This window comes from Haliotis rubra, unplaced genomic scaffold, assembly GCF_003918875.1.
Source record: "Haliotis rubra isolate DU_JTF1 unplaced genomic scaffold, ASM391887v1 Scf1875, whole genome shotgun sequence".
Taxonomy (NCBI): Eukaryota; Metazoa; Mollusca; class Gastropoda; order Lepetellida; family Haliotidae; genus Haliotis; species Haliotis rubra.
Genome location: NW_025765864.1, coordinates 785 through 20,418, shown reverse-complemented (window position 1 = coordinate 20,418; position 19,634 = coordinate 785). Strand labels below are relative to the sequence as shown.

Genomic DNA, 19,634 nt, shown 5'->3' with positions numbered 1-19,634 from the left:
CTGTGTGGAAAGCAAAAGAATGTGGTTCTGGACTGAGAGGTAGGTTCAGAAAGGGTCTCTGTTCAGCTTTTCAGACACTGGTTCTCCTGGTTGAGAGCTAAAGTTCACAGGACGATATTATACTGCTGACTGTGGAGTTAAATAACAGTAACTACCACCTATTTTCCATTTGCTTCAACACCTTGAAATGTTTCCAAAGCTGTAGATAGATGTAGATTTTAAACATATCTAGAGTGAGTCATCAAACTAGAGTGAGGTCATGTTTTAATAATCTTGTGTTAACTGCTAAAAATCTATCCATGATAACCAATATTGAGCATGGTATTGTATTCTGGAATCCAAAAATATCTCAGAGAAGGAGTGTATTCCTTTTTGAAGATTGCTCAAACTCACCCAGCAATTTCCTTCTCAAATGCCTTGTTTACACTTTTCAGAAATTTCTCAACTTTTTCCAGTAATGAAATTTTGGTTAAGGCATCCTCTCTTTTCAACATCTGCAAAGAAAATCACATATAAACACTGTTTTATGTCATGTGAGACTCAGTAATATGTGAACAAAGATGCAAAGCTGATAATTAAACCCACTGCACAGTCATGCATAATTCACTAAAAAGTGAGCAAAATCATATTTGGTACAATCTTAGAACAGAGTTGTTCACTTTGATTTTTTACATTTCTTTGTTTTTGTATGTAATCTGCCACATCCAAAGTCTTTGTACAGCCAGTCTCCTTTGTTTTGCAGTTGAATATATCATATGCAGACGTTCTTATGTGGTGAACATGAAAGTTCACCAAAGTTTATTTATTTTTCTTTCCATGCTCCATCCTTTCATCCAAGAGTTAATGGATCAGTCAAACATAACTCACTGTTGCCAGAGATAGATTACATTGGGAGTAAAAGGTAAAAAAGTGGTAAAAATATGAATGGATCATGAAGATCCAATGATGACACCAGGTGTTTGCAGAAAGAATTAGCATGTCCTGCCACGATGATAACATCCACAACTCAGGCAATGGCCATTATACAGTAGCTGATGTTTTGCATAAAAATGTAAATAATATTGAAAAAGGTATGGCCATGTCAATGTTTCATTTACCGTCCACAGAGGCCTGAGTGATGTTTCCAACTGGTACTTCTTGTTGCCTGTGAAGCTCTCCAGGAAGAGTTTTACTGTCATCACTCCGCATCCAACCACACCTTGGAAAACAGAAATACCAACCAAACAGGTCACCTGAATATCTGTATGTACTGCAGGTTAAGAAATATATGGTCATTTTGTCAGCTATCATCTTGATTATAATAGCAACAAAAACCTTTATAAATTCATAACAAATCTTATAAGTTGTTTGTATGATTCTGACCACCATGAGCATGTCCTTTTGAATCACAAATAAAAAACTGAAAATGTTTGGAAACTTGTGAGTGTATCCTGCAAAGGTACATGTTCACCTGAAGAAACATGGGAACAAATGCTACAAGTCATCAAACAATTTCTTCAACAATCATGCTTGATTATACCACAAATGTTGGGAAAAGTAGAACCTAAAGCTGGACCTGCTGGAATACTGTCCTGAATCAATTGATCATCTATTGTCATTGTCTTGCTATAAGGTGGGCGATCAACTGGGGAGACACAGCAACTTTAATTACCTGGCATGATCCATGGCCTGGCGACACACATTGCCATGTGCAAGGTCTGTGTCTGTAGTACTGAGGATTCTACCTATCACAGGCAGATACATTTTGACACGACCCATCCAGTCTGATCGGCCTTTGTCTGTGTTCAGCTCATCCTTACTTGGCTCCAGCTGCTCCATGAGAAGTGTCAGACTCAGAACATCCAAAGTCTGAAGTAAAGTAGGAGTACAGTACTGCATTGGACATAGACACAGTCTGCATTGTAAAATAGAAGTATTTTCTAATTCAAAATCCTATATGTGAACTGTTGTCATATATTAAGTGTAGTAATGAAACTAAATAATCTTGAGAGACTCACAAGTCAAGTTATGCTATATCATGACAGTCAAAAAGTAATCACTATAAACCAGTGAACGATAGCTCGATATGGTTATCATTGTCATGGTATTATTACACATAACCATAAAACCAGATTACAAATCGGGATATCACAGGCAATGTATGAGTTATCAACTGTATGATATATTCATATACATAAGATTCTGAATCAAATGTGCGAACTCATCATTGAAGCACACACCATTTCATCATCTGTGAGCAGTGGGTTTCCCCCTACCCTCTCCTTCAACTGAGTCACAGCCATCACAACTTCCGGCCAGATCTGGATCACTTCCAGGAAGAGCTGTAGCCTCTCTTTGGCAGCAGAGTGGATAACATGGATGTAGACTACAGCTCGTATCATCCCCAGACAATCCAGGTCTCTTCCTCTCTGTCGGGCTGCACTCTCAAGGGCGTGACACAGAATCTGGGAACATCATTGAAACAATATCAAGTGGAATCTACTACATGTCAGTTCAAGTCTACTGGGGAGTCTAAATGGGGATCATTTCACTTACATACTGACATGTGTGCATGTGACATGTGTTTTGTTGTGCTGTTTTTGTGTGTATGTATGTCTGGACTAAACAGGTTTTGTTGTGATACCCCTCTGACATGCTATGACCCAGAATACATCCATTAAACCTGAGCGCTTTGCACTCTACCAAAGAAATTTCACACTGCTACAAAACTGTTCAGTTAATGTATCATATTCTAATGGATTTTGACAATTACTCAGGCCTTGCCTTCTCATCATACCAACAAAATCCTTTTCAAACTGTAGCCATGCATAACTATATGATATCATCACATTCACCAAGGAAGGAGATACCTACCTTCCAGTGCTCAGATATTCCAGGATAGAGAGACAGCACAAAATCTTTTAAGTATGCTTTAACCACTTCAGTCTGTTCCTCTTCTCTAACAACAGACAACAGGGCCTCTCCATACACTGTGTTGCTGATGATGTTTTCCACATAGCTCAATATGTCCTCTGTATAAATGAATAGATTCACATTTTGTTATTAAGAATTAATTACTCTGTATAAATAAATAGATTAGCATTTTGTTAGAATTAATTACAAAATCTTAAATCAGTTTCACCCTCTGAAAATGAATTGTCCAGGTCAAGCCATTTAAACAAAAGCCATATTATCATATTATTTCCTTGACTATGACCTACCATTATTTCTGGTTTTCCCCATAGCCTCTGCCTGCACAACAGCATTTTTCACATCATGGAAGAGCATCCAGTGGAAAGGTAACTCAACTGTAACCTCAGATTTGCAGACAATGAACTGATTTTGATCATCTTTGCTCTGGAAGACGATCCTCTTACATTGGTCTTGACAGATTTTGGTGTTGTTTAGCAATCCCAGCCACAGTCTTTTCGTCCATGGTGCAACATCAGCTTCATGCATGAAGTCCAGGTTCCTACTGGTGTCTAGGAAAGCCAGAACTCGAGCCAGTACTGGGGTAATTTTGTTCTGAAGGCACAGTATCCATGCACGTCTATGGACAGAGAAATTAGTTGTTTCAGAACAATCCACAGTGAGTAAAACTGATTGTTATTTTGCAAATAAAGCCTGCAAGAGTTCGGCAAGAAAACATAAGTAAGACTTAAATACTGGTAAATAAATTATTAGCTAAACAGTGCATCAGCCCAACCTTGTTAAAGTATGATGGCACATAGTGAGTGAGTGAATTTAGTTTTACGCCACACTCAGCAATATTCCAGCTGTATGGCAGAGATGGCACATAAATAGCCAAGCCACATGATGTAACCACCCAAAATGCACTGAAGTTGGCTCTTACAAGAATAGAGAACTGGGGATTTATTCCCCTGATACACTCACACCAGTACTTCAGATGTCCACAGAATGTTGTCTGGTTCTTTGTGAGCTTACCGGTATATTCAAACAACCATTTTTATGTCCTATAAGAATTGCAGCACATCTTTTGTGTTTAAGTATGAATCCTGTGGCAACATGAATATTGAATATGTACATCATAAGAAATCTTTGCTACCTGAAAGTGCCAGCTTTCTGCACTTCTTCTGATTTTGCAGCCTCAGTAAACAGCCAGTTCTTAGGATTGGATGCATAACTCATCAATTCCTCCTTTTCCTTCAGCAAACTGATAATCAGCCTTCCAAGAGCTTCCATGAACATTTCTGACTCTGGAATTATGAACAGGTACCAAGTACAAAATACTCTGCAATAAATTAAAAATGTACCTGAAACCATTTTTGATCTATCCCAAAAGCTCATACATGCATACAGAAACACAAACAAACCACTTAAACAGTAAAAAAATCCCTGACCTTCATTATCAGTGCTATCCAGAAGCTGAAGGAGTATCTCTATCCTCTTGGTGGAGCGTTTAATGTCTTCATCCCTGATGAGAGCAGCAGCAGACTGGATGCAGGGCAGGAGGAGGTGTTGGAAGTAAGGAGCAATGGGACATTCTTCAAGGTCATCCTCAGCCTCTAGCCTTCTGAAGACTAATTTTGGCCCTTCCTCAATTGTCATGAATGTCTGTGTCCTACTTTCAACAGATGAGTCTTGTACACCTTGCCTCACATCCTCACCGATGCTACAATTCCTCACTGCTCTTGCTGAATGAGCATCTTTTTTGATTCCTTTTAGAATGGATGAAGGAGTTCTTTCAAGTAGCTGCTCCACTGTGGGCAAGTGTCTGTGTTGAGGTTTCAGTTCATCAAGGTGCAAAGAGTGCCATTTTCCTGCCTGAAAGAGTGAAAATAAGAGCTGGAGTAAAGTAAAGTTTCTTTTGCAGCTGACAAGTTTAACGTTCATTTTCCAAACACATGATTGAAACATGAAATTCGTTGAATCTGGCTTTCTCACAACACATGAAGCTGGAAAGCTCAAATACAAGCAGGCATCCAGATCATTGTAACTGTGTTTCAAGTGTTATACATTCTGTTTGGATATTCAGTGAGAGACAGTGGTGTGCTTTATTTAGACTTGTGATATACTTAGCCTAAGAAACCTGGATTGTATTCCGAAGTGCTGCAGTGTTCTTAACTTTGCTGATTCACAGAATAACACAGACTGATCTGGAAGTGTTTTGTTTTATATATATGTGGAGCTGACTCTCACCTCACATTACATCTCAAGTTTCAACAAGACATGCATTTGTGTGATGACCACTCAGCCTAGCAGAGAGGTGAATATTACCATCACTAACTTCATAGCTATTATCACATACTGACTTTGAATTTTTTTAAATAAATAATATAATAAACATTGGAAAGTCAACTGGACACCGGTACAGTGTGATATACAAATTTGCTTGCCCGACAGAAAAAAGCACTGGACTCGGACGTCGGGCAATGGGTTATTTCCACCCCTGTTTGTAGTGATTTGTATTGATTTGATAACTTAATTGGTTTTAGAATACAACTGTTAATTACATTACATTTCTTTGGTGTTTTTACACAGATTTCATTTACAGACTGATTCCCACTTTACTATTAGTATCAACCTGGGAATCAACATGTAAGATGATGGAAACAATTTGTCCATGCTATGGTGAGAGGTTTTAGAACAGAAGACTTTTGAAATTATAGTCCAATCTGGGCAACAATACACAAAGTTATTTGCAAATTATTTCCATGCATTTGAGTTCAAATATTCATATATTAATTCACCTGAAAGCCAGAAAAGCAGCCTCCAGCAATATTAGGCAGTTGTATGATGAAGACTACAGCAAACTGTCTTGCATCATGTAGCTCATCCAGAACACAGTACTGGGCACTCCTGATGAGAGACTGGTTCCTGTCTCCAGATCCACACTGAACTAGCAGCAGTTTCTGACCCTCTTCACTCTGCTGAATAAAGTTTCTGCAATTGGAAAGAATAAGTGTCAAACAGCAATTTCCAAGATATTTTTATGGATTAAACTTCTTTTTAATTCTCACAACGTTTCGAGACCATTCCAGGTCCCTTCATCAGGTGCTTCCATCATTCATTCATAATTCCAGGTCCCTTCATCAGTACTGCCAGTTCACCTGGACCTGGAATGAATAAGAAATTAAAAAGAAGTTTAATCCATAAAAATATCTTGGACATCAATGTACAACTTCTAAATGCCACTGAAAGACATCAAACAGCAATTTGTTCAGAAAAAAAGAAGCAAACAAGCATCATTCTTGGCTGACATAAGTAATGAGTAAACTCTTTCAGATGTATATATTCAAATATGATTGGAACAGGAAAATCGAGGAAATCTGGGTACATGAACTGAACAATAATGTTTTGCCAATGCTGTCTATTATACCAAACTTTGTGTGCTGCCAACACATTAAGGTATGCATTAAGGTGAGTGAGTGAGTTAAAATTTTACATCACTTTGGCAATATTACAGCCATATAGCAATGATCATTAAGGAAGTCAAATAGCTGAAGACACCTACTTGATCTGCTGTGCAAATTGCTGCTCGGTGTCAAAGGACTGCAGTGTGAGCAGGATGATATTGTTGGGAGTCAGACTTAGATGTCTGCCCAGGTCCTCCTTTTCCTGGTCTGTCAGCAGCTTGGAGTGAGTTGTCACCTAAAATTATATGACAAAAACATAACTACATGCAAGGAAGACAAGTTTAAGTGCTACATGTCCTGAAAAAGAAATCGTAACAAATTGGTGGAAAAATGACCCTGTAAAGTTTTCAATACTTCAAATATGCATCAGAGTGAATCCTCAAATGACTTGAAATAAGTATTTGGAAATTTATGGATGTCAGGTTCTGAGGAATATAACATTTTTGAGCATATTCTTACTCCTTCATCAGGATGGATGAATGTAGGTAAGAAATTACTATTACTCACATGTGTTTTGACCTCAGTGCTTACCTAAGAAAATTAATTAAGTTAATGTTTGGAATACTGCCATATGATAAACAAACCTGTATTTGTATGTTATGCATGGGTTGCTGTTCCAATGCCCATTCCAGGTACAGGAAGATATTCTCATGTTTCTGATGCGTCCAGTATAAGCTGTTGAGGCTAGCAGCCTCCATGTACAGCTTTTTCTGTGACAACTGCAAGACATACTGTGGTGATGCACACCACAAAAGTAATGCCTTGCACTCTGCAAACATCTGAAGTAGATTAGAACAGAACTAAATAAGGACTCAAGCCAAAGTATCCACAAGTTTGTCAAATAAAATATATTGCTAGTACTAAAAATTTCACTTAACAAGATCCAGAATACAACCTTGATAAGCTTGAGGAGGGCATACTTTTGGTTAGGGTTAGGGTTGATAAGGTTTGCTATTTTAGGGTTATGACATGAAAATATGGCTGGTAGGTATCCGAATTATTATTTTAAACAAATCAGTCAAACCTCAAAACAAATAGACTGGTCTCTGCGAAATTCATTGCATAGATGTAATACTGAAGAGCCCTCATATACATTAGGTTGGTTACTGCATTCTATACATGTGTTCAAAGAAAAGACCAACTTACACGTCTTGCAACAGACCCAGGTTCATCTTTCTCTGCCCACACCTGTACAACAATGGATGCTGTTGTGTCTGGATGGTAGCCCATGAATGCATCTTCTGGTTTGGACTTCAGTGCACTTCAAAAATAATAATGAAGTGCAATAGTTTAACTAAAATTGCATGAATCTGCTTCATGTTAAAAGTACTATAATTATTTACCAGTTTGATTAACTTGTATTTAAAAAGAGTAAAGTATATAAGTACCTTAATCAGAAATGATACATGTATGCAGAGACACTGACACATATATAACAACCACAGAAGGCACATATTGAAGAGGAAATCCTGAGGATACACAAGGATAATAGATCAGGGCAATTCATGTATTCTGATAGATGTTCAAGGATTTATGGACACTTAGGGGACAGAATGCGTAATGGTTGGTGGCACTGGACAACCCATGCCCCCAAAAGCTCTATGTGTAAAATGTAAGCATGATTGTGTCTTTTTCAGTCATCACTAGATTAAACTAAAACTCAGTGATGACTAGTAGCATGTTGTTTAAATGATCCTTACAAACATACTAGGAATAACTCTTTTTTCTGACACTATACATTCTGAACATCATTACAAAAATACAAACCTTTCATTGTCAAAGAAATGTTTCCAAGAAGGGCAAGTAACCCTGATATTTACCCTTGAGATGTGTGTGTCTCTTGATGAAGAGTGACATAATCTTGAGACCACCCATGAAGCATCCAAGCCATCTCTATCTGCTCAGGTGACATCTACAAAAACCTACCTTCCTGGTTGGGGTGTTTTGGGTGTTACAAAGTCTACTGCCCACTGATGAAGCTTCCTGGCCATCTCTATCTGCTCAGGTGACATCATGTTGTTAAGAGTCAGGAAGTGTTTCTCCAGGCGGTTGATCAGTGGTATTGGAAACTTCTCGTACACTATCTGCTTCTCTGCTACCACAATCAGCCTGTTGAATGTATACATAAATAGAGGACATTATACGAGTGCCCATGTCATAGTATGTATACGACATGAGTGCTTAAATGTTGGACAAATATAATATTCTGTTTATTACCAAAGCCGTCAAATTGAGAAAAATACACCAAAATCTACTTTCAAACATAGGCTGGCTTCCTGCCTCCGCCATATGTAGAACGCAACGTTATAGAAGCAACGTGACATCATAGCATTGTTCATGACATCACATCACCATGACTAAGTGATATTTTGCCCTAGGGCATCATATGAAAAATATGAACCCCGATATTTTCGCCCTCGTAGGTAATAAATTGGGGTAATTACTGCTGTACCATTAGTTATATTACTGAATCGTATTTCACTGTTCTCATGGCCACCTTTACCTTTCTACAATGCAAAGTTATACTGACTACTTTTCACAGGACATAGAACCTTTGATACAATGTTCTTATTGGCTGATGTATGTTTCTTACCAACTGATATTTGTGTCTCGTTATTTTCATGTCTCTTATTGACTGATATATGTTTCTTATTGACTGACAGAGATTTTATTGTCTGATCTATGTATCTTGTCATTTGATCTAGTCTTGTTATTGACTTAAATGTGTTTCCTATTGTCTGACATGTGGTTCTTATTGTCTGATAATACGTTTCTTATTGTTTGATATGTGTTATTAATTGATTGATATTTGTGACTTATTTTCTTATACATGTTTCTTATTATCTTTTACATTTATCACATTGACTGATAGATCTGTGTTATTGTCTGAGATGTCTCTTATTTTCTGATACATGTTTTTAATTGACTGATATGTTTCTTATTGCCTGATGTATAGTATCTCAATCACGAACAAATTGTAATAGTATGTATCACCAAGGACAAATGGACAATTGCAATATCTGAAGCCTTTGAATAAAGCATGTACCCATTTACCACTAGTGTATTCCACTGCAGTTTCACAGCTGGCTATATTAGTTACAAAATTAACTAACACATGCACAAGAAAAGACAGACATAGATCATTTTATGCTTAGTACAGTGAATAAAGAATAAGTTAATTAATTCATAAATAACTTCATAATTGCTTCCAAAGAATAAAATACCCTTCTTCTAGATAAAATGTAATCTACAAGTGTATTCTGGCATATACACTTTCAGGAAGGTACAGTTTCTCAAGGATGACAGCATCTTGATTAAACATTCTATAGGTAAAGACCATTCATCATGTTAACCTGAATTTCTTGTGTACTCTACACTTCACTCGATGGGTTCCTAATCCAAGATCAACAAATCTTTCGTCTCCCAGTCTGGCATAATACTGAAATAAAAACAGAGTTACCTTCTTTTGCATAGCTCACATTCATGCACTTCATCATTTAAAAATTTGCTCCCTAGCATTTCCTCTGTGATGGTGGTAAAGCATATGACATCATCAAACCAATGACATCACGAGAACAATTTGATGCTGCAACAGGGACACATTTCTCGTATGACATAATATACTGTATAGCTTTAAAAGGTTTGACCTAATAAATGTTGATAAATCTCCTTCTTGCAGCTCTTCAGACATGAAGTAAAGAAAATGTGACCAAATAGGTTGAAGACATTGATGCAGTAATATCCACAAAAGACATGTTGGGTTTTTTATTTCCAGACCTAAAGAAATTATCAAATTTTAATCCTACTATCAGTCTTTATATTTTCTTCACATTTCATATTCAACAAATACAGACGTTCACAGACTGATGCATAATTGAATAATTCATAAAGAAAGTTTTGAAAACATCTTTTGTTGGCACTGTAATCATGGAAGATGTATGCTCTGCTGATTGTCTCCATATGACTCTATTGGTAATAAATGAAACAGATGGTTTCTCAGCTGCATTTCGGATTAAGGATAATTATAAGAAAGAAGTATGCCATAGGACTGGAATCACCAAATGATATAGTTTCGTATTCATTCAAACTAATTCTTTCAAACCTATCATGAAGATTTATATGTATTATATTTATATTATATTTACCGGCATAATGATTACATTGACCATTTAAATTATAGTCATAGCTTACTTTGGTCAAATAATGAATGGTCAATACATGGCTGCTCAAGAGAACTGACCTGGTTCAGTGCATCATAGAGACTCTCATATAGATTTTCCAGGTTCAACAGAATGACTGTGCTGCCAGTCTCCATGCACACCTTGATCCTGTTGATGTTCCGACACACCTGTAAGTGTAAAACGTCATTTGTACTTGAGAAATGCCATGCAGAATTCAAGCAGTTTTTCAAACAGCAACGTGTCTCTTCATTATTATGAAAAAAGAGTGTCCCAACAGAGACATTTGAGTAAACATATCAGAACATTTAAACAGCTAATTCATACACCTATGAATAAGTATACCATGGTAATCAAATTATAATCACACACACGCATGCATGCACGCACGCCACGCACGCACGCACGCATTGCACAATAATACACGCACACACACACACACACACACACATGCACACACACACACACACACACCTATATATATATCCAAGATATGACTGTGGACACTTATGAACATTCTTAACAGTACACATTCAATAACTATATTGATAGAGCAGCCAGATGTGCGAGTTGTACGTGTAAAATTGAAATTTCGCTGCACACGCTTGCTGAATACCTGGGTTTTCTACCAGCAAGTGATCCCCCCTCGTAAGAAATAGTGAAAAGTGACAACAAAATAATGATCGTTTGTTAAACAACTTATTTATTCGGGTGTCCAAAATTATGAGACAAATCATCAGAGTTGGTTTGTTGATTTCATGTGACTGTGCAAACTTTGGTTTTATTGCAATTATCAGGTTTTGTGTTATTGAGCAATTCATCAGTCTCAAATGAAATCAAATGGAATGTAGGTTGTGAGCACACATATATGCATGCATGCACCCGTTTGGTTATAGTTGTATATATAGTTATAGTCATATAGTCATATACATAACACACAGTTATGAGCTTCCAATCTCTTACTATTTAGATTCCAGGAGGCCATCATCCTCATAAGAAACTAAACTTCAGTTCAGTTTCACTTCACTGATTTACCTGTGTATAAGGCAATTTACCTGAGTATATTCCTGGTCCTTGGGAAAACTTGAACCGAAGATTGTGACGACTTTGTGTTTGTCAAGAATCTCTTGCTGCAGGATGCCCAGAGCTCCATAGTTCTCAGTTAGAAGCAAAAGGTAACGGCTCTCACTTAAATTTAGGAAAAACAATTACCAGATTACAGATAGATTATTTAAAACAATTATTTCTTTTTAAATCTGTTGCTGAGGAAAGCACCTAGTTTTTCAGAGAGAATGTTATGATGAACATTTAAACATAATCTCTTAAACTTCAATATGTTTGTTATGGGTAGTGTCTGTCTGCACTCAGTGATGCCTAGTTTGATACAAGCGAGTAGAGCTTTAAACCACAGCAGTGATAACTCACCATATGTCCATTGTGTAATTTCTAGAATTTGAATGATGTATTGTTATTATTTATATTTGTTTTTACACTTGTTGCTTGTTTCTAATTCTAATTGGCATTTCAACTTTAAAATATCAAGCCAAAATGTTAATAGTCATTTCATAAAAAAACTTGGGGGCTTAATCAATCCAAGCACCACTCGCATTTTGCTTTTTAATTCATATCTCCTATCAATTTCAGGATTTACAGTACCTAAGGTTTGTTAAACCACTGAAATCATTATAATAGAAACATTTAATAGGAAGTAATTCCTATAACTTATCCTGAAACCACTCTCTAAAACACAAAGACACATCAGAAACCACATCCGATGTATTCAGTAGATTATGATGTTGTTTGTTTATCCTGAATGTTTACAAATATGTGCTTGTTTAAAGTGGCATAGTACCTGTCTGTACAGTCTCCAAACAGGGCAGCCTTCAAGAGACCAGTTGGTGTACAGTCTGGATCACCATCATGCACCTGTAAAACATTCAGATCTCTGTGTGTAAAAAGTTAAACTAATAATAATTTTAGTGGTGTGATTTCTACAGACTTTAACTTTCAAAGAAGAAGTGAAAAGGGCTCTAAGTGAAAACATTCCAATCCTTAAGACATCAATAGCCCATATTTATCATGTTTATCACAATTCATAAACATGTTATTAAAATTTTCAGGGATTTTTATGTGTCCAGTGCATTACTGGATTTAATCTAAAAACAATGCCAGTAATGAATATCACTCACTTTAGGAATGGACCAAATGACCTAGAACATTTATGGTTCTAATATATCCTGCTGAATCTAGTGTTTTCTGCTAATTTCAGTTTTGTAATTTACAAGGGTCAGATTTAATCCACTACACTACTTTCAAATGAGCTCATTTTTTGTGTCTTGTGAGTTGAATCATTCTGTCTTCAATAATTTAACTACCACCAAACCAACATTTCCCGTTATCAATACAGCGGGTGTCTAATAATGCAGGGGAGTCATTATGGTGATGTATGACTGTATATGTACAAATACCACTACCTCTTCACTTAAGGGAACTGTGTTTATTTTCTCCTTGAATAGTTGTAAAACATTCAAGTCAATTCCACCAAAGTTTCTTTTGACAGCATGTTCCAGTTGGTGCCAGCAAATGTCTCTGTTACTGGTTGCCACAAATGAATACACCATCTTCACAAGGCTGCAATGTATATTGTAAACTGAGAGTAAGTTTCAACCTGATTGGTTATGGGGTACACAGCCTAGAAATAGTTTGGTCTTTTCACTCCACATCAATGCTTTTCTTGATGAATAGATTTTGTTCTCAACAAAAAATTGGAAAAATGATTCACTCTGGCTTGGCAAAATGGATAGAATATCAATTAAATATACACTTTTAACAATATTTCTCAGAACAACATCAATTTAGGCTTTTGTTTCCACATTCTGCTAAACAGGTGAGTTATTTATCACAGAAGCATGTGACATCATCCATTGTATCATGACATCATCAAATGCCAGGATGCCAGGATGACATAGGGCACAGCATTCTTGCATCTGTGAGAGAAAGAGAGACTAAAAATTGCCATATAAATTATGTACTCTACAATGTTAATAAACATAATGCCTTTTCCAAATTGTTACTGTTACTGAGGATTCAATGCCCCCCAAATATTAACATTTGGTGCTGTCAGTTACTGATAATGTTTTCTGAGCTTTAAACCTTCAATGAAACCTGTAAACATAACATGTACCTCTTCAATTTATGATTAGAGATGATTGTAAGAACATATTTGGCCATGTTATTACCAGTAAGGGAACAGTGCATAAAAATGCTACCCAAACCTAGCACATTCCAAAACGATCTTGCTCAATTAAATCAGATATGTCAACTCATTAATGTTCTGACAAGACAGTATTTCAGTTAGGTCACAGGCGGGAAGCAATAATTGAAGCTGGTCTCATCTGGTTACAACTTTTGTGAAACACACAAGCACAGATTTGCTGCAGACACACCTAGAAACATGATGATGACACATTCTGGATTCAAACTCAGGGTCATAGCTTTCTGGACTGCCTAAGTTTTGCAGCTCTCCACAGCAAATTCTGCTAACAGGGACAAACATGCCCCTGGACCAGAAAGAAGGTTTGGACCTACTCTACAATGCAGAAATATATTACAATACCTGTAGAAATCTCTTAGACCAAAAAATTCTCTGGTTGTTTGTTGGGACTCTTCAAAGATTGCCTCATAGGCTTCAGCTAACTCTGTCAGCAAACCCTCAATTCTGCTAAGAACTTCTTTGTTGCTTGAGCAAATACCTCTGTGAAAAGTTATTTAAAGAAATTCAGAAAAACATTACTCATGAGTGCATCAAACTGCTATCAATTCTAATGCTAGAAGTGTAAAGAAAGCAGTTTAGTACAATAAACGTGTAATTACTTCTGAATAAGCATTTGGTGTTGGAATAGAATCCTGTTAAATTGACAGTGCCTTGCAGAAGCAAAATTTGTCAACCAGCTGGATTGCATCCAATCAGGAACTTTAGAACCTTACATCATAGTGAATTGTTCACATTCTTCTGCATGTTTAATGCATCAAAAAAAAATATGATAGGATTTCCAGAACCACAAGACATCTCTGCTTGAAACAAAGTCCACAGTGCAATTCTAACTATATAATAAGCATTTGTTTTTATGAATCACTCTGATATTGTGATCATATCAGGTGTTCATGAAACGGTGAGCATATCCTGTTCCACTGGTGGCATCCATCACGGACAAAGTCAAGGGCAATTAACATAGGAACACAGAGTAGAAGTCAAAGTAGGGAATAATGTTCAACATCATTGGTCACTTCTGTCAATACCTACTCTGCACTTTCTACAAGTTCTTTCGTATCAGGTACTTCTCTCTGCACCAGGATACCTCGGTTCATCTTGGCAGGGTCCAGTGCCCAGTTGGAGATGCCAATGAAGGCAACCTTGGAAACAAAAAAATAGTAAATTAATCTGAATAAATTAAAAATAATTTTTAAAATTATGGATCATTATTGTGCAAAGTGGTAGTCATTAGGCGTTGCCCCCAAATGCCTTCACACCTTGTTAACCTTCGTATCTTGACCAGTTTCTTCAAGTCCCTGATAACCATCCTCTAACAGAGAGTGAAGTGTCTGAAACAGTAATGACAAGGAAGAATTACTATCATATATAACATAGATATATATACAGATATCTTTATTCAATCAGCTCTCACATTACTTTCTGGCAAATCTTATCAGCTTCTGGATGTGAATGTGTTGCAGCTTTGTGATGATTTACCTTGAGTGGCATCCTTGGTGAGTCTTCTGCCAGACCAACCTCATCCAGAACAACGATGGAGGCAAACCTGTCCAGGTCCTTGTCCTGCTGGTAGCGAGCACACTGACGGAAGGTACCGACAATACCTTCAGCAGTGGCCAAAGGACTGCACTGGAATGACACCATCTGTGCCTGCAAGAGTATATCATTGCTATAACTGATATGATACTGATACGATAATTTTAAGAACATTTTATGTGTGGTTGGTCATGAGGTGCTGTGCGAGGGTGAATAGATGTCACATGTACAGTGGGTCATGAAATTATTCACATAAAATAATATCATTTGTCAGAATAAAAATGAGGAAATTTGTTCTTTTAAATCTTCTGAGAAGAGAAAATTTACAGACGCATACCCTGCATGATGGAGTACATAGTGAAAATGCTTGGTTTGGGTTTCTCATGGTGTCTTTTATTGTCTAATGTTTTTAACCAGTTTGAAATGTATTGTTGCTACACACAGCAATGTTTCAGATTTTGAAAAAAACACAACTACAGTGTATTTACTTTGCTTGAACCTTCAAAGATCTATCACATACATACACGTTTTAGTTGTTTGAATAGCTCTGATCTGGCTGAGTTGCCCTGCATGGCATCTGCAACAATGGTTTTGGCCAGGGACTTGGAACTGCCTGGTTTTCCCACCAGGAACAGGGGGATCCTCAGTTCAATACAGACAACCATCATGAACAGGTTCTCTTTGAGGGCCTGGTTCTTTGCTATGTTGTCTTCAAGCTGGACTTCATCCACAAACACTCTCTGACAGCTAATAATTAAACGAAAGACAAAATATAAAAGATTTCATGTTGTTCCAAACTGAAAGCTAAAACAAATATGCTTAAAAAAATCATTTTCATGTGTTAAGCAGATTTATTGGAGAAAATCAAACATGCATAGTTATATCATACTTAAACTATAAATGACACATCATTAATGTATGAGGCAACATTGTCTTCTTGGAGTTCAGGATTCAATTTCATAGCTTCACTTCAAAACAATTAAAGAGTTACCTGTTTATGATGTCAACAAACTGGTTTATATCCCGTCGTCCTGGGAGAACACATGGGTGGTGGAAACGTCCAATGATGTGACGATCATACTCCTCTCGACTTCTCAGTGATGCTCGGTAGCACACACTCAGTGCCAAGATCAGGGCTTTGGTCAGATCAGCATGCTGAAATGCATTGATATCATACGTAATGAAACTTTCTTCTGCTACTAATTTGGAATGCCACAAACACCTATTCAAGCTAACTGTATACGGTACACATGTTACCCATACATAATAGAACTACAGCATTGAAGTCAGAATTGATATGTTGTCAACATTATAAGATTTCAACCACACAGCCACTTATTAAAATTTGCTATCAGTGTTGACATTGACATATTTTATGCAAACGAAACACCTTACAAAACTAATGCTAAAATTTAAATATTTGAAAAGAACATGATGTCATCATGTGGACAAACAAATAGCTTCAGATCCTTCAGTCTGTCAATTTCAGAGAAGATGTTTGTACTGAACCAACATTAGGATAAGACCCCCCCCCAAAACACAAACACAAGTGTTTACCGCTGATATGGCAATGTCCCCCGGCGCTAAAGAATGGAGTATCTATATTTACTACTTTCTATTTTTGGGGGGTCACATACAAGATGCCTGAAATGACTGGTGCCTGCATAATCACCCAGTGTTGGCTGTCGACATAATTGAAAACAATGAGTACAATGTTTTATGAGATATCGTGTTGAAATAAGTTTGAAAGTGGTCAAGGTGCCATGGTGACCTTGAAGATAAGGTCAAGATTACCCAAATCAACTGGTGTCTGTGTAATCCCCCAATGTTGGCTGTCATCAAATTTGAAGACATTGGGTACAACAGTCCATAAGATGTCGCGTTAACAAGAGTTTGAAAAGTGGTCAAAGTGTCATGATGACCTTGAAGATAAGGTTAAGGTCACCCAAATGATAAGGTGTCTGTGTAATCCCAATGTAGGCTGTCACCAAATTTGAAGACATTGGGTACAACAGTCCATGAGATATTGCATTAACAACAGTTTGAAAAGTGTTCAAAGTGTCGTGGTGACCTTGAACCTTGACCACTTTCAAACTTATTTCAACCGATATCTCGCCAAAACATTGTACTCATTGTTTTCAATTATGTCGACAACCAACGCATGGGTGATTAATGCAGGCTTCAGTCATTTCAGGCATCTTATGACCCCCAAAATAGAAAGTAGTAAATATAGATACTCCATTCTTTAGCGGGGGACATTACCATCAGCGGTAAACACTTGGCATTTCGTGTTTTGGTCTTATCTAATGTTGGTTCAGTACAAACATCTTCTCTGAAATTGACAGACTGAAGGATCTGGCTATTTGTTTGTCCACATGATGACATCATGTTCTTTTCAAATATTTAAATTTTAGCATTAGTTTTGTAAGGTCGTTTTGCATAAAATATGTCAATGTCAACACTGATATGAAATTTTAATAGTGGCTGTGTGGTTGAAATCTTATAATGTTGTATATCAATTCTGACTTCAATGCTGGATTCTGTATGTATGGTAACATGTGTACGGTATACAGTTAGCGAATAGTGTTTGTGGCATTCAAATTAGTAGCAGAAGAAAGTTTCATTAAATATGATATCAATGCATTTCAGCATGCTGATCGACCAAGCCTGATCTTGGCACTGGTGTGTTATTATACCGGCATCGCGAAGTCGAGGAAGAGTATGATGCGTCACATCAGTGGGCGTTTTCACCACCATGTGTTCTCCAGAACTGACGGATATAAACCGGTTGTTGATAAATCTAAACAGGTAACTCTTTAATTGTTTGAAGTGAAGCTATGAAATTGAATCCTGAACTCAAAAGAAGACAATGTTGCCTCATACATTAATGATGTGTCATTTATAGTTTTAAGTATGATATAACTATAAAATGTTTGAAGTTTTTCTCCAATAAATCGCCTTTTATTTTGTTTAAGCATATTTGTTTTAGCTTTCAGTTTGGAACAACATGAAATCTTTGCTCCTTTTGTCTTCGTTTAATTATTAGCTGTCAGGGGTGTTTGTGGATGAAGTCCAGCTTGAGAACAACATAGCAGAACCAGGCCCTCAAAGAGAACCTGTTCATGATGGTTGTCTGTATTGAACTGAGGATCTTGTTCCTGGTGGGAAAACCAGGCAGTTCAGTCCTGGCCAAAACCATTGTTGCGAATGCCATGCAGAACATCAGCCAGATGAAACTGTCAAACAACTAAAAGCGTGTATGTATGTGATAGATCTTTGAAGGTTCAAGCAAAGTAAATACACTGTAGTTGTGTTTTAAAATCTGAAGCATTGTACAATATTAGCCAGCAACAACCATTTCAAGCTGGTTAAAGCATTGAACAATAAAAGACACCATGAGAAACCCAAACCAGGCATTTCTTTATGTACTCCATCATTACGGGGTATCGTCTGTAAATTTTCTCTTCTCAGAGATTTAAAAGAACAAATTTCCTCATTTCACGACAAATGATATTATTTTGCATGTGAATAATTTCATGACCACTGTGCACATGTGACATCTATTCTCTCGCTTTGGCACCTCATGACCAACCACATAAAATGTTCTTAGATTATGGTATCGGTATCATATCAGTTATAGCAATGATGTACTCTTGCCGGAATGGTTCGTGCGTCGGCTGTACTGCTGGTGTTATTAGGTGCCTTCTGGTCGTTGTTAACCGCTACCAGCAGGACAAGGACCTGGACGGGTTTGCCTCCATAGTTGTTCGGACGGGGTTGGTCTGTGAAGGCTACTTTGGGGATGCCACTCGGGTAAATCATCCTGGCTGCAGCTTTTTGTTCGTCGGAAATTAAGGATTTTGCCCGAAACGTGAGGCTGATTGATAAGATATACGTATGTAATCATATGTTGCATATGTGATGGTAATTCTTCCTTGTCATTACTGTTTCCAGACCTTCACTCTCTGTTGGGGATGGTTGGCGGGACGAAAACTTCAATCCGTCGAGGTGCTGGAGATATTGAGAAGGCTGCCAATGTATTCCACCGCTTTTGCTGGCATAATCCATTTTATTTATTCAGACCGATACTATTTTGTTTCAGGTTATTCGTGGATACCAACTGAAACCGCATTGTAAAGATAACGGAAGTGAATGATGACGAGAGGCAATGTTGAACTACTTTGACTTCTCTGTTCCCTGATAATGCCCTGTCGTGATATTTCCGAATGTTTGAATATGTCACCGTTCGCCAGGCACCTGATAATCACAATATTGAAGTGATCGCAAAAGCAA

At 37.2% G+C, this 19,634-nt stretch overlaps 2 protein-coding genes across 2 annotated transcripts in view; both read right to left on the bottom strand.

The window, feature by feature from the left end:
- Positions 1-1,198, bottom strand: part of LOC124274089 (E3 ubiquitin-protein ligase RNF213-like) — a 59,437-nt gene extending 58,239 nt beyond the window's left edge. Inside the window, exons 1-2 of the mRNA XM_046709406.1 lie at positions 1,098-1,198; positions 394-494 (exon numbers count right to left, since the gene is read on the bottom strand). Coding sequence (XP_046565362.1) covers positions 394-494; positions 1,098-1,178 — 182 coding nt within the window. The 5' untranslated portion in view covers positions 1,179-1,198. The remainder of the gene's footprint in view (positions 1-393; positions 495-1,097) is intronic.
- A 10,448-nt stretch (positions 1,199-11,646) lies between these two features.
- On the bottom strand, positions 11,647-19,163 carry LOC124274087 (E3 ubiquitin-protein ligase RNF213-like). Its single transcript, XM_046709404.1, has 8 exons — positions 18,993-19,163; positions 16,333-16,496; positions 15,866-16,088; positions 15,285-15,455; positions 15,065-15,136; positions 14,838-14,947; positions 12,387-12,460; positions 11,647-11,722 (listed from the first exon to the last, which is right to left on the bottom strand). The coding sequence occupies exons 1-7, from the start codon at positions 19,161-19,163 to the stop codon at positions 12,418-12,420; spliced, it is 954 nt and encodes a 317-aa protein (XP_046565360.1). The 3' UTR covers positions 11,647-11,722; positions 12,387-12,417.
- Positions 19,164-19,634: the final 471 nt, after the last annotated feature.